This window comes from Populus euphratica, unplaced genomic scaffold, assembly GCF_000495115.2.
Source record: "Populus euphratica unplaced genomic scaffold, PopEup_1.0 scaffold5.1, whole genome shotgun sequence".
NCBI lineage: Eukaryota > Viridiplantae > Streptophyta > Magnoliopsida > Malpighiales > Salicaceae > Populus > Populus euphratica.
Genome location: NW_011499848.1, coordinates 2,752,405 through 2,767,818, shown reverse-complemented (window position 1 = coordinate 2,767,818; position 15,414 = coordinate 2,752,405). Strand labels below are relative to the sequence as shown.

At 35.5% G+C, this 15,414-nt stretch overlaps 2 protein-coding genes across 7 annotated transcripts in view; both read left to right on the top strand.

Moving 5' to 3' along the window:
• The first annotated feature begins 1,563 nt into the window (after positions 1–1,563).
• Positions 1,564–7,368, top strand: LOC105114908 (putative beta-D-xylosidase). Its single transcript, XM_011011632.1, has 7 exons — positions 1,564–2,076; positions 4,182–4,460; positions 5,066–5,235; positions 5,338–5,780; positions 5,923–6,336; positions 6,453–6,543; positions 6,580–7,368. Exons 1-7 carry the CDS (start codon positions 1,678–1,680, stop codon positions 7,085–7,087), a joined length of 2,304 nt encoding a protein of 767 aa, XP_011009934.1. The 5' UTR covers positions 1,564–1,677; the 3' UTR covers positions 7,088–7,368.
• A 4,530-nt stretch (positions 7,369–11,898) lies between these two features.
• The window catches only part of LOC105114874 (uncharacterized), a 4,278-nt gene continuing 762 nt past the window's right edge, over positions 11,899–15,414 (top strand). Inside the window, exons 1-5 of one of the 6 annotated variants that reach the window (XM_011011583.1) lie at positions 11,899–12,346; positions 12,623–12,688; positions 14,396–14,458; positions 14,545–14,592; positions 15,304–15,413. In XM_011011583.1, the coding sequence (XP_011009885.1) occupies positions 12,638–12,688; positions 14,396–14,458; positions 14,545–14,592; positions 15,304–15,413 (272 nt within the window). In that variant the 5' untranslated portion in view covers positions 11,899–12,346; positions 12,623–12,637. The other 5 variants (XM_011011605.1, XM_011011622.1, XM_011011613.1 and 2 more) reach the window with 5 other exon arrangements.

Below are 15,414 nucleotides of genomic sequence, written 5' to 3'. Positions count from 1 at the left end.
TATTAGAACTATTTGGAAATGCGAAGGCTGAAATTAAAATTTTTAACTTGCAAAGCTTAAGTAGAGCATTGCGGCATCCATGAGAGATATTGTATCATATCATATCCGCCGTATACCCACGTATAAACTTCCATATCCATATAATACTATGTTATCCAATAAACAATATTGCATGAAGACAAAAGAAGCTTATAAATAGTCGCAGAATATTAAAATAATAATAATGATAATAACGAAACTTAAGAGCTCTGTTTCAAACGGCAGCCAAGGCGAAATTGCTATTCAAATATCCAAATTCTTTCGATTTATATCTGAAAAACATAAACCTGGCTCGTTTTCAACCGGCAGCCAAGGCGAAATTGCTATTCAAATATCCAAATTCTTTCGATTTATATCTGAAAAACATAAACCTGAATTCCTTATGATAATAAATAAATAAAATAAAATAAAATAAAACGGAGGCAACTCCAGTGTAAAATTAGGCGAAATTGCTATTCAAATATCCAAATTCTTTCGATTTATATCTGAAAAACATAAACCTGAATTCCTTACGATAAAAAATAAATAAAAAAAAATAAAACGTAGGCACACCAGTGTAAAATAACATATGCAAGAACAGTTCACACGATGAAAAACTGTACATATACAAGAACAGTTCACACGATGAAAAACTGTCAGTGACAGGATAAAGTTACTTGTTTCATTTATGATATTGGAAAGTATTTACAAGTCACGAGATTGCTTTGTTTTAATTAGTCAGTGCACCCAAAGAAATATCATGCATGTGTTTGAAAATTTAGACAATATACATGTGCAGTCCTCCTCTCCCTGAAAAGTTAATATTACTCGAAAAGAAAACTCAGATTTGCCAGTCGGAGACCAAATTACACTGCAATTTGTAGAGTGCTTTCAGTTTCAATGTCTAATTAACGTTGGCCCTTTCTTTTGTTTGGACAGAGGTCGAGGATTTTTATTGGTTGAAAGCAATTCTTTCTACGAAACCACAAATCTATCCCTCTCAGAATTTGAACACCTTCGGTTCTTAATGGTTAAAACTAAGTTTGAAAACAATATACAGGTTATGAAAAGCTACAGGTTGTCTATTTAATAAATATAACCTTTATCTGTTACTTTCTTTATTTTCTTAATATATATATAAATAAAATATAAGAATAGAACTGCCGGGGATAGCAACATTCTACATTTAGTGCGGTAAGAATACAACAACTGGGGATAGCAACATTCTACATTTAGTGCGGCTAACGTGACAATAACATATGAAGATATTATCATCTGAAAGAGATTCTCTGATCCGTGATCACATCTTTCAAATATTATAGTTTTTATCATTTCCATTGGTCATGCTAGGTTATGGCTAATAATATTGTTAAAAGTAGTGTTTCTGATCAGTAGTCGTCCAGGTGAGCTTAGGCAGTAGTGACCACCAAAGTGCCAGCTGCGTGCTCTACTAACCAACTCACAGATACAGTCCCTCTCCATGCAGTACTGTGTTTGAGTTTAGCTTCATTTGTTATAACATCTTGACGTGGAAACCTAATCAAGAAATGTATAGCCATTAATGTCTCTCGCTTTCAAACGCAACCTTCCTCTATATAAAGCCCCCTTCCTCTTAACCCAGCTATACTACAACTACAAACATCACATATTTATCCCAACATGGCTGACAAAATCAACACACTCCCATTTCTCTTGTTTCTTCTTTGCTTATCCAATCACATAGTAGAATCCCGGGAACCTTTCGCTTGTGACCCTAAACTTGGGCTAACAAGAAGCTTCAAGTTCTGTAGGGTTAATTTGCCAATACATGTGAGAGTGAGGGATTTGATTGGGAGGTTGACATTGCAAGAGAAGATTAGGTTGTTGGTCAACAACGCTGCTGCCGTGCCTAGGCTTGGCATTCAAGGGTACGAATGGTGGTCTGAGGCTCTTCATGGTGTGTCCAATGTGGGGCCAGGGACCAAGTTTGGTGGGGCCTTTCCTGGTGCCACTGGCTTTCCTCAGGTTATCACCACTGCTGCTTCCTTCAATGAGTCTTTGTGGGAGGAAATCGGACGGGTGAGAATCCTTGAAATTTTTCTTCTTTTACTATACATGTCTGTCTTATACTGTTATATTGCTTCTTGGTGTAAGAAGTTTATGGCCTTTTTTTTTAAAAAAAAATCTCCCTCTGAACTTTAGTGAAAAAGCAAATATCCCATGAACTTAAAAAAGAAGAAGATTGATTTTATATTTTGAGTCTTTTGAATGTGTCATTTTCATTGCTGAAAAATTAACGAAAATATCCATAAAAATCCTCCCCGATTTCTACATCCTTTTCTCTATCAACTTAGAAAAATCTTTGGTAGTAACGAAATGAGAGAAATTAGAAGGATTCAATTATATGGGTTTGTCCATTAATTTCTCAATGAAATCCTAAGATAATGGGAAAACTCAAAAAAATCATATTGCTTAAAATGATAAGTTTTAGTTCAAGGCATTATTAGTTTTATTTTTCACTCAAATTCAAGAGAGTGATTGACAATTTAACCAAATTAAGTTTATATTTTTTTTAATAAGGACGTTCACCTACTTTCTACTTGGGAACACTACTTGACAACATGACCCCAATATTAGCATATTCACATCCTCGGTCACAATCCAAAAGCCTAATCTCTTGTGTATGACCACCAAAACAACGCGTGTTCGGCCCCCATAAATGTTCTTCCTTCGAAACGAAAATATTGACTCGAATCCGTTCCTTAAAACTTGCTAGCTTAAAAAGAGAACAAGCATTGATTAATTTAACTAGTACTTTTTCTTTAACAATATTCTACGGCTACTTTTTTAACAATTACTAGTAAAGTTTGTTTCGATGCCTGCCACGCCATTATGGCATTGATATTACAAGAGGTGAGACAAAAAAACCGAAAGCTATTTTTGGCTCCCACTATCGCATCCGTGTAAAGGGAGACTGACTCTAGCATGGGCAGCCTACACACCCCATGCCCAGTGTTCACGTCAGCCCCTAGGTCCACTTTTAAGTTTTGAGGCCCTCCATCAATGCGCTAGTGTCTCTTCGCTGCTTTTGCCTCTAGTTACATAGAAAAAAAAGGTGTTCAATTGTTTAAGAGGCTGTTTCTGATTCACTGTGGTTCTAGAAGTAGGCGGGGAGAAAGTGAAGCCAATTGCAAGGATCTAGCTAATCTTCACTTGGCCTTGGTTAAAAATGATGGAGAAAAACAATTTACTCACTCCAGCCAAGTCACAAATAGGGTGCTGAAGGGCTGGTTCGAGGGAAAGAATGCAAAAGAGAGTAATTGAGTGAAACTTGTGCCTAATATTCTCTAATTAATTGTAGTTGGTCCATGAAAACTCCACGACACCAACCTCAGCCTACCCTCTCTATTATGATGCTAAACTTAGTCTTAATTCATCACAACCTTAATTTTACACGTTTTGTAGAAGGTTATCAACGTGTTATTGAGGTGTGAAGTGTCACTTGTGGCAAGGTTTGCTTTCTTTCTTTCTTATCCTTTTTTTCCCCGTTAGTGAATTTATACGTACTTTCTACTTGGAAAATCCTTCAAATCAACCATGGCAAACAATATCAACAAGAAGAAGACATGGTTATAAAATATTTAAAGCATGATATACCATAAATTAAAACGTCCAAATCAAATTTTCTAGCATGAGTTTGGTCCATGACACGTGAATGGATGCTTTTTCGTTACTCATCCGAGGCCACCTTCCAAAATCTTGCTTGTACAATTCAATGAGACTAGCTTTGGGTCCCACGCGTCTAGAAGGGAATATCTGATCTCACATGGACACTTCACCTTACCTTCTTTTCCTTAGAAATTTTAAAATATGGAATCTTTGGCCTTCTCTCCCTTCGATTGTCACATTGTACATATTAATTTTAACACTTGCGTGGAGCTGAGAAATGGAGTGGACCGGTACCACTTCAATGCTAGAGTTAGCGAGATTGCAAGCAAATTTCAATTCAAGCATTGATTTGTTGAGACTGTCGTCCAATTAAAGACGGTTATATATTTAAGGTCCACATTTAATCATCCTTTTAAGAATGAAAAATTATCTAATAAAAAAACAATCAATCATTTGAGCATTCAGGATTTTGCAGAAAATCATTTAATGACTATATATAAGATGTTATCGTTCAGGTGGTGTCTGATGAAGCAAGGGCAATGTACAATGGAGGGATGGCTGGCTTGACATATTGGAGTCCAAATGTTAATGTCTTCCGTGATCCCAGGTGGGGTAGAGGGCAGGAAACTCCTGGTGAGGATCCTGTTGTAGCAGGAAAATATGCTGCCAGCTATGTTAGAGGGCTTCAAGGTAATAATGGTATCAGACTAAAAGTTGCTGCTTGCTGCAAACACTACACTGCCTATGATCTGGATAATTGGAATGGAGTGGACCGGTACCACTTCAATGCTAGAGTAAGCCATTTTTAGCTGTTCCTCACCATTAATAATTAACAAAATTATTCATAATCTGTCATCTAATCACCTCATTTAATTTCAATAGGACAAGCTTTGATTCAATGAGTTGTTCATATTATCCAGCTAATTGAACTTGCAGTTTCCATTTGCAAGGTGTGAAAATGTTTTCTAGATTGCTTGCACGGAAAAGGGAGATTGGTAAAACAGTTTATTCATGTGATCTGGACCACTCTTTAATGACGAGTAAAAGTAGTGTGGAGCTAAATCTTTTGTTTAGCAACCATAGCCAATATCACGGGCACAACTTAGCCGTGAATTTAGTGTTCCTTCCATGACCAGGATACTGAATGGGATATCTGTAAGATCAGCTGAGATTTTGGTCTCCCCTTTTTCGGGTTTGCATAGTTGAAATTGTTGTCATGACTCTTACATGAGGCTTTTGCTCACCTACAGGTGCTATGATCCTTAGAATTATCAAACGAATATGACGTTGTTGCGTTTAGATCATTATAAGCAACGTAACAGTCTTGTCGTACATGCACTAGAATAGTAATTTTCTTGTTCGTTCACGAGCCGTAATTTTTCTGTGATAATCTGTGTAGGTCAGCAAGCAAGATTTGGAGGACACGTATAATGTGCCATTCAAGTCCTGCGTGGTGGAAGGAAAAGTGGCCAGTGTAATGTGCTCTTACAATCAAGTCAATGGTAAGCCCACCTGTGCAGATCCTTACCTCCTCAAGAACACCATCCGTGGTGAATGGGGCCTTAATGGGTGAGTTGTATCATCCTCCCTTGAGTCCTCGATTATTATGTAGTAAATGGTTTTGTGATTTTGATGGGCTTCTGATCTAAATATGTTGATGGGCCAAAACAGATACATTGTATCAGACTGTGACTCTGTTGGGGTTCTATTTGATACTCAACACTACACCGCCACGCCAGAAGAAGCAGCTGCGGCCACTATTAGAGCGGGCCTGGATCTGGACTGCGGCCCATTCTTGGCCATCCATACCGAAAATGCTGTGAAGGGAGGATTGCTAAAGGAAGAAGATGTAAACATGGCCTTGGCCAATACAATAACTGTCCAAATGAGACTCGGCATGTTTGATGGACCATCAGCCCAGCCATTTGGTAATTTGGGCCCGAGAGATGTTTGTACTCCAGCCCACCAACAATTGGCCCTTCATGCGGCTCGACAAGGCATTGTTTTGCTTCAAAATCGCGGGCGGACCTTGCCTTTGTCAAGAACCCTTCAAACCGTAGCAGTAATTGGTCCCAATTCTGATGTTACTGTTACCATGATAGGAAATTATGCTGGTACGTCCAAGAGTTGCATTTTATTTTAATGGCCATCAAATTTTAAGTTCAGTTCATAAGAAAAAAACATTTTTTTCAACAGTTAATAAATCTTAAGCTTATTTTGCAAGAGGAAAATCTAATCTTTGCCTTTGTAATGCAGGTGTTGCATGTGGTTACACCACTCCTCTTCAAGGGATTCGTAGATATGCAAAGACCGTTCATCATTCTGGATGTAATGATGTGTTCTGCAATGGGAACCAACTATTTAATGCAGCAGAGATTGCGGCCAGGCATGCTGATGCAACTATTCTTGTAATGGGACTTGATCAATCTATAGAAGCAGAATTTAGGGATAGGAAAGGGCTTCTCTTACCTGGATACCAACAAGAGCTTGTATCGAGAGTGGCCAGGGCATCAAGAGGTCCTACTATATTGGTGCTGATGAGTGGCGGTCCAATTGATGTCTCGTTCGCTAAGAATGATCCTCGTATCGGTGCTATACTGTGGGTTGGTTATCCTGGTCAAGCCGGTGGTGCTGCCATTGCTGATGTTTTGTTTGGAACAGCTAATCCAGGTGTGTATGCGTGTTAGATATATCTCCAAATTAATCGAACATTAATGCTGAGCTAGGACCATTTGGTAGGAGTATTCAAGATGAGTGCTAATGTGCTTGTGATTTTGTTTTTCCAGGAGGGAAGCTGCCAATGACATGGTATCCACACGACTACCTTGCAAAGGTGCCAATGACAAACATGGGATTGAGAGCAGACCCGTCAAGGGGTGAGAATCCTGTTGTGTTCCCCTTTGGCCATGGAATTTATCCTGGTAGAACCTACAGATTCTACAAGGGACCTGTTGTGTTCCCCTTTGGCCATGGAATGAGTTACACCACGTTTGCTCACTCTCTAGTCCAAGCCCCACGAGAAGTTTCAGTGCCACTCGCAAGTCTCCATGTCTCGCGAAACACTACAGGCGCAAGCAACGCGATCAGGGTCTCGCACGCAAATTGTGAGGCACTCGCGTTAGGGGTTCATATTGATGTGAAGAACACTGGAGATATGGACGGAACTCACACACTTCTTGTGTTCTCTAGTCCGCCGGGAGGAAAATGGTCAACACAGAAGCAATTGATTGGCTTTGAGAAGGTTCATTTAGTAACAGGGTCTCAAAAACGAGTCAAGATTGATATTCATGTGTGTAAGCACTTGAGTGTCGTGGACCGATTCGGAATTCGAAGAATTCCAATTGGTGAACATGATCTTTACATTGGAGATCTCAAGCATTCGATTTCACTCCGAGAAAATTTGGAGGAGATCATGTCCTAAAACCAACAGCAACTGTAAGATAAAACACACAACAAGTGTTATCGAGTTGCAAATACTAAGTAGGCGTCGATTCCCAGTCCATGAGCTTGCCGAAGGATATATACATATTTACACACACACATATATATATATAACCGAGTGAAACAAATATGGGTCTAGGTAAGCCATCAACACAACCAGCCAGAAAATAGGCTGCGTTGCTGTCTTTCTCTTTTCCACAACTATGTCCATGTATGATTGTAATGTACTTATGAAATTAAAAGTTGTTTTTAGTAAGGGAATGGCTATTGTCACTGTGAGCACAGCCTCACCGATTTTTTAACATTTGAAATAACTGAAAATCAAAAATGACCTTGCTTTGTTTTTTTCTACCAGGTAAATATTCGTACTTGCAAAACATACGAGCCCGTATTTCTACTTTTTTTTTTAAAAAAAAACACTCACGAAACCATCTCTCCCTTTCTCGGCCTCCTCCTCTGCTCATGCTTTCTTCCCCAAAACTCCTTTCCAAAAGCCATGGCTGCTCACCTTTGCTAACCACGGTAAGGAAGAACCGAACATAAACAAACATCTTTACTGGGAATCTCTTAAATTCAAACAACCAAGAAAAATAAATCAGGAATCTCTTAAATTTAACCAGGACAGGCTGGGTTTGTTTTAATAACAGATGGGTTTCTTCGTGTAGTGTGGCGATTTCAATTAGAAGTGTGGATGATATTTTTTTTTTGAAAAAGGATTGATGATAGGGGTTGTGATTGCGATTGTTAATGAATGGGAACATTACAAAATAGGATGTAGTTGACAACACGGATGGTTTTTTGATAGAAAATATGGAGGCTGACGGCGGTGCAATGAAGGTAGCTCTGAATTTGACAGCGAGGGGCAGCACACAGTGGAGAAAGAGTGGGGTTTTTTTTTCAAGAAAAAAAAGGTAAAACGCACACAGCTTTTGTGGGTTCATAAATTTGTGGACATAACATCATTGATGTGGCAAATCCACAACATCCGACTGCCACGAATGATCTGGTGATTCATTGTACATGTAATACATTGACACCCAATTTTTGTATATAATCAAATCCCACCCATTAAAGCTAGCATATCATAATACAATCTATGCCATCCATTTAATAGACTTATTTCAATTTTGCATTTATTAGGTTTGCCTCAAAATTATAAGAAAAAACAAAAGAAGAAGTACACCGTTGCGTTGATAATGAAAAAGATCTTGAAGTTGATTATTTGTGTATCTAAAATCTCTCTCGATTCGTTTTACTTTATTTATTCCACTCTTTTGCCGCCGACTCCTTCTCAATTCTCATCCACCACCGCCGTCCCCTCCAACAAAAACTTCTCCTCGACTTTGATGCCCCACCGTCACCGCAAGACGCTACCACCTTGAAAACCACCCGCCACGAACCCCACAAAAAATCAGGCTTAAAGAAATAAACATGAAGGATTTATCGATATATTAAAATAATATTTTTTAAAAAAATTATTTTTAATATTAATATATTAAAATAATCTAAAAAATAAAAAAAATAAATTATTTTAAAATAAAATAAAATAAAAATTATTTTTAAAATGAAAAAACAAATATCCCGTTTACCATTTATTATCGTTATCTAGGAATTTTTATTTGCAAATAATGGTACAAGTTTCTGCAAATTTGATAACTATGCACTACTTGGATTGTTAGAAACGGACGGATTTGAATTAGATTGCACGAGTGGTAATGCGCGATGGTTGTTTAAAATTATATTAAAATATTTTTTTAAATGTTATTTTAATATTAAATCTAAAAATATTAATTTTGAAAAAAAATAAATAAGAAGCGGACACAAACGGTAAAACAACTGCATCACAACAAGTGACTCACTGTGCATTAATTAATATGCTGTTAACCAATGAATGTCGGGAAAGTTTGCTTTTTTCTCTTTTTTTTAGATTTTTTATATTAACATATTAAATAAAAAATATTAATTTATTTTTTACTAAATTTTTTTTAAAAATGCTTGGAAAAACGGGATGAACTTACTTTTGTTGCTGCCGTGGTTTTGTGTCGTAATCAAATTGGCATCAATTTTATCCCCAATTGCGCCAATTTCTACATCACTATAAAATGCTGGTGCTGCTTCTTTTTTCTGAAACCCGATTGGGAGTTTGGACAACTTGTCTCATGGAGACATAAATCAGGCCGGGGGAGTTGGACAAGTACTTGAGATTTCTCTTTCAAAAATTGGCCGGAAAAAAGAAAAAAAAAACCGGTGAGAAAAGACATCTCCTTTCTGGGTACACTTCAATCTTACATCAAAAATGCCATCTCTATCCGTACATTTGAAATTTTCCAATGTTACAAACTGTAGTTTTTACAAGTTTCAATGGTGTCCAAAATCATGTTTTAGGTTTTTTTTAATTGTTTTTTTAGTTATTTGAGAGAGAGAAAGAGAGAGAGTCCTTCTTGGTTATTTGATAATCAAGAACAAAACTGAACGAACTGTTAAAAAACTGTAGAGATAACATCGAAAAATTACGAACCACGGGATTAAAAGGAGAACATTGATGAAGCTATATTATGAAAGAAAAATATAGTTTATACCCCTAATATAGGCTGAAAATTTCACATGGAATCTCAAGTACTTCCAGTTGTATTGTGAAAGAGACTGCACACAAGATATTTCCATCTTAGTTGATTGGCAAGTTGCTCGAGATAATGTATGTATTTAATCATAGGTGCAGTGGAAAAAAAAATTATTTGAATGTAAATTTTTTTAGTTTTGATATATTACCTAATATGAGTTTTTTATATATTCTAATAAATTACATGAATGTTACCTACATAAAACTTAATATTTTTAACTTTGTTTATATAACGTAGGGGATCTAATATTCTCATTTTATTGTTTTGATATTGTTGATGTGCATTATTCAAATCAAATAATTAATGTTGTAATTTGAACTATCTTAGCATATATTGGATTGTATTAACATCATAGATAAATTACGTAATATTATTTGTCAGGATAAGTACAAAAGAAATTTGTTATTAATTCATATATTTTACATGGATCTTAGGATGTTTGGAGAGATTGTGTTTTTGATGAGCGATATCTAATAATTGATATAAATACCTATATGAGACTGTTTTTATCTACTACATGGCGATTCATTACATCTACTTGATCATGTTTTCCAGGATATTAATGCAATCTGATATATTATGCCTTCTAATATATAAGACAAAATCAATAAATATGCAATATTGTTTTACATACAATATTTATTAAATTCCAGATTAATTTTATTACTAATAATAATTATTAATTAATTTTTAATATATGTATATAAATTAATTACTCGGTATTTGAAACTCAAAAAACAACAATGACTATTTATAAAGATTTTGGTAAGATAAGACATATTGTTGCCAACATTATATTATATATCATAATAGACTTTAAGAGATTATAGAGGTTTAGCATCTTGAAGTTGCTTTAATGGAATATAAGAATGTAGGCCCTTTCATAAACTAACTAAAATGATATTGATCCTCCTCATGTTTATCTCATGTTTATATGAATATTACAAATTTATTCTAAAGTTGGATAAATTAGGATGATGATTTAAGCCACCCTTCTCTAGCCAGGATAATTATTAAATATAATTGTATATCACTAATTATATATTATGAGAATTATTAATAAAATTATTGATAGTTTAATTTTAATAAGATATTATGTTATGTTAATTGTGGGTTTAAATTTATTAATTATATTAATTATGGTATATGCTACTTATAAGAATTGTTTTTTGATGGTTAAAAAATAGTTATGTAAATTATACAAATTACTACTTTTTTAAACAATTCAAGAGTTAACAGCAGAACAAAATATTTCATGTTTTTCTACCGGTGTTATTTTACGAAAAACTTTTTTAACTGTGGTAAGGTATCCAAAACACTCTATAGATCACCTCGCCCCCCTTGTCTTCCTTGTGGTCCTGATTTTGCAACCTCCTATATCCGGCAATAAAGGTATTTATCATGGTCAAACATGATTCTGTAACAAATTGCAGCAAAACTCAGTGGTGGGTACCCTACCATGATGTTTTCTGGACTGCATATTCTCAGAAGCAGTACATGTTCTTGACGATATTGATTACAAATATTTAACATCACGAGAAGTTTTTTTTTAAAAAAAACGTTGAAAAAATAAAGACGCTGCAAATGTTTTCACTGAAATATTAATTACATATATATTTTCACAGTTTAAATCTAACAAAAATTCACGAGGCTGCTTATAAATCCTTAAGAGTTACATAATAAAATTACATTTATTTATTGAGAAACCCGGCAGTGAAGTCTCATGCTATGTTGTTGACGAACGGAGATATTTGTTTGATTTTCATACGAGACAAAAACAAACCGCTAGCATTTAATGAGAAGGGTATTAAGGGACACGGATTATGTAGATTTCTCTCTGAAAGCGCCTCTCATTTTTTTCATTGAATTTTAAAGGGAAAACGGGGAGAGGAATTTTCACCTAATGCAAATCTCTAAAGAGAAAAGGCCAGATAATGAAATATTCATAATAATAGAAAAAACATAGAAATAAATACACAAATACAAAACGTGCTTGATGAAAACAAGTGTCGGTAACAGAGAGGATGTGCTGTTGCCTGAGAACGTACGGTGCTGGGTTTGCCATGGACCGACCTATGTTGATGTTGATATCCTAACTGTGCAAACCATAGCTTAATTTCTTTGATATTTAATTGATGGCAGAAAAGGATCATAGAATAAAAAACCTTTTCTACTACAAGATACACATATGCTTGTTAATACACACACACAAGTTACATATAAGATACATAAATACAAGCAGGAGTCCACCAGTTTTAAACCTTATTTCCACCCACCGCCTCCCCTCCTCCTCCTCCTCCTCCTCCTCCTCGCACTGGAGTCTTGTTAGTTAGCCTTTCTTTTCCTAGCTTGCTTCTAATATCTCGTTACATGCGTATCTATTATCCACCCCTTTCTCGTTTACTTTTTCAAATCTGGGGTTAATCTTTTCTCTTACTTATTATCATCATATATCTATCTTCCCTTGCCCATGTTGTAGTTGTATATTCTTATCCCACCTTCTCACTCCAAAGCCAATCCCATTCTCTCTCTCTCTCTCTCTCTCTATTGGCCCTTTTTTCTTTCTTTAACGTTCCTCTGCTTTCTATCTCGCATCTCTCCCTTTTCTCTGCTGCAAGGTAATTCAGGGATGAAAGATCCCTCTCCCATCCCTTTCTCTCATAACCTGACACGTACACACACCTTCTTTTTGGCCACGGGTTGCGAGTGCTGTGGCCCTTTGTATATAAAGGGTTCATTTCTTAACCATTTTACTGTTAGTGTTAATTTCTTGGGTCGATAGAGAGTTTTGGTATCCATTCTCCTTCATCTTTCCTCTCACTCGCAATCCTAAGAGTTGTTTTTGCCTTCAGAAGTTTTTGTTCTGATCGTTTAATTTGTTTGATTGATGATAACAGGGGAGAAGAGAGATGGCAGACTGCAACAACAGCGAAAACTTCTATGGCTCTCAAGACATTGAGGTACGCACGCACAGACCCGATGGGTTTATTCCCGTGTTTCTTTAGGAAAATCAAAACGAGATATTTTATTTATGAGAAATATTACTTGTTACATGAACGCGACTAAAACTGTGGAAGCATGCTTCGTGCGAGGTAACCACACATAAGATTTGTGGTGGTGGGCATATGGGACCCAACCAACTCATTGGTTTAACGTGATAGAACTACCTCGTCGATGATGAATTCAACATTGCTACCAATTATATGCAGTTTAGGGCCTAATATGAGAAGATCCTAGTTGCATGTCTAAATGCTCCTTAATTATATATAAATAACATAACAATTGCGAAATGATACCTAATCTTCATAGCAAACACTAATTCGTTGTCAGTTCAGACATAATTTAGTTTGTAAACATAAAATCTAGAATATATGCATTCGAGCATAGCACAATTCCTAACATCATATGTACACATTGAAATCGAACATGTGAAAATTGTTTTGAAAAATACAATCAAGCTAATGTGCATAACAATTCTCAAACCTACGTGGACATCTCTCAATCATTCATTTGTTGTATCGTTTATTTAGCTAGTGTAATAGCTTATGATTTTTGCATTGATTTCCACATATAATTTATATTTTAAACTTGTTTTTTATTTATAAAATATTTATTTTTTATTTATTTTGCATGTAAAGATCAATTTCATAAAAAAATTAATCTAATATATGTAGTTTTTTAAAAATCATAATTAAAAATAATATATTTAAAATCTCAACGGCAAAAGCTTCGTATTACCATTTTTTTTTTTTTAGCTTATCCCAAAAAGGAGCCTGAGCATCTGTGATATTTTTCAAGTGGGGCCTTAATGGAAGGGGCAAAAATAAATCTCTTCGCACTAGATTTGTCCTTTTCTTGGCTTATAATTAGTAGTATGGGATCCTCGTCGCAATCATCGTCATGTTTTAGTGGTCCCTACATCGAACGGCTATAAGTATGACATGACATTCACTGGGACACAAAATGCTGACATTCTTTGAGGTGTGTCGGCAAATGTACAGTCGTAATTTGTAAATACCACAGTACTACCATACAGTATAGCATCTGATTTTACCCAATACACTCGATTGATTACACACACCGGTTAGCCACTGTTTCGGATCACGGTACAAATATAGGCATGTGAATTTTATTTTTTTTAGTCGTTTGGATACATTTATAATAAAAATAAATTTTTAGAAACTAAAAAAGTAATATTTTAATTTATTTCTGAGCTCGCCGAAAATTCAATTAGAAAAAGACTTTATACTAGTATATTCAATATTGGTAAAAAATATTGTAATTGATGAAATAAAAGATTTTAAAGGTGGGAGGCAGATTCAACTCACCCATTGTAAATTTTGATTTTAGGCCTTATCAGTTGACGAGGTCAAAGTAAATGATAATTGAGGCTGGTCCGTTGTACCTAACTTAAGCCTTTGAGTGCTCACTCTAACCTAATTTTGAGATGAACGTTTTGTTTTTTTAGGAGGTAGTCTTAAATTAAATAAACTGAGAGACGAAAGAAATATTACCCACAACGGCTCCGTGGAGCCTAGCAAAGTCTAATTAAGAAAATAATGCCGGGCATTATTTAATTAACCAGTATTATTCTCTTGGAAATAAAATTGTTGAAGATTTTTGTCAAACTTGATTATGATTTATTTATTTTTTGCTGTTGTTGACAGGCAGCATCCACGACCAAGAAGTATGGGGGGCTGGCTCCCAAAAAGAAACCCTTGATTTCAAAGGTAAGCTAAATAACATGATTTAACAAGTGATATTAAAACAAATCAGTGCTATTATATGATAAACGAGCCTTTAATTATGCATGTAGGACCATGAACGCGCCTTCTTTGATTCAGCAGACTGGGCATTATGCAAGGTACTTGTCATTATTACTAGAGAAAAAACCACAAATTTTTCATGTATTGTCCCGTCGGTTCAGGTTTGGGTTTGGGGCAGGTGATCTTAAAATAAATGGTCCCGTGTATTAACATGCTCAGCCAACGCCGCATGAGATGCTGCCAGTTACTGAGCAGCAACTGCAATTCTTTGCTGATTGCAACCATCCTGCATGCCTAGTTGCTTGCTTCTACTTAAGGCCATGGAACTCATACTTTATTCTATTTTATTTATGTTTTTTCAAGTTGCTTCTACTGTGTTTCTGTGTTTTTTATCTCGAGATAATGATTAATTACTATCTTAAAAGTCTAAGTTGATTTGCATTTGAGTGTTTCTGAAGTTGAATGTAATGGCTACAACAAAAAACAGAATTATTACATGTTTGAGTTCATGTTTTTTAAAAGAAAATAACAGTCAATCAACTGGATTTGTTTCGAAAATACTTTCATCAAAGCCATCATTACATTAGAGGTATTTTCCTATAAATATATTCTATTATGGATTTTTAAGTGTGAAAAAACCAAATACACTATAGTCACCTCATTTGCTAATTGGTGCAGAGTAGAGGCGACGACTTTTACTGCAAATAGAACAAATTAATGCATATTGATTTGCTAATCCTCTGTGCCTAAAACTCTACTTAACCTCCTCTCTCTCTCTCTTCATTTTTGGGTTTTTCCCCCCCAAACAGCAAGGAGCTGGAGTGAATCAAAAGTCAAAAGTGGCGATAGAAACTTTGCGCCCGAAACTACAGGTAATAATATCTTACCCCCCATTCTTCTTGCCTGCGGTTTTTTTTTTT

What these genes read in the sequence shown, in the direction of transcription:
- LOC105114908 (XM_011011632.1), top strand. Translation starts at nt 1,678, where the DNA reads ATGGCTGACAAAATCAACACACTCCCATTTCTCTTGTTTCTTCTTTGC. An exon ending in GGTGAATGGGGCCTTAATGG is followed by an intron (nt 5,236 to 5,337) that starts GTGAGTTGTATC and finishes GGGCCAAAACAG; the next exon opens with ATACATTGTATCAGACTGTG. An exon ending in GTTTGGAACAGCTAATCCAG is followed by an intron (nt 6,337 to 6,452) that starts GTGTGTATGCGT and finishes TTGTTTTTCCAG; the next exon opens with GAGGGAAGCTGCCAATGACA.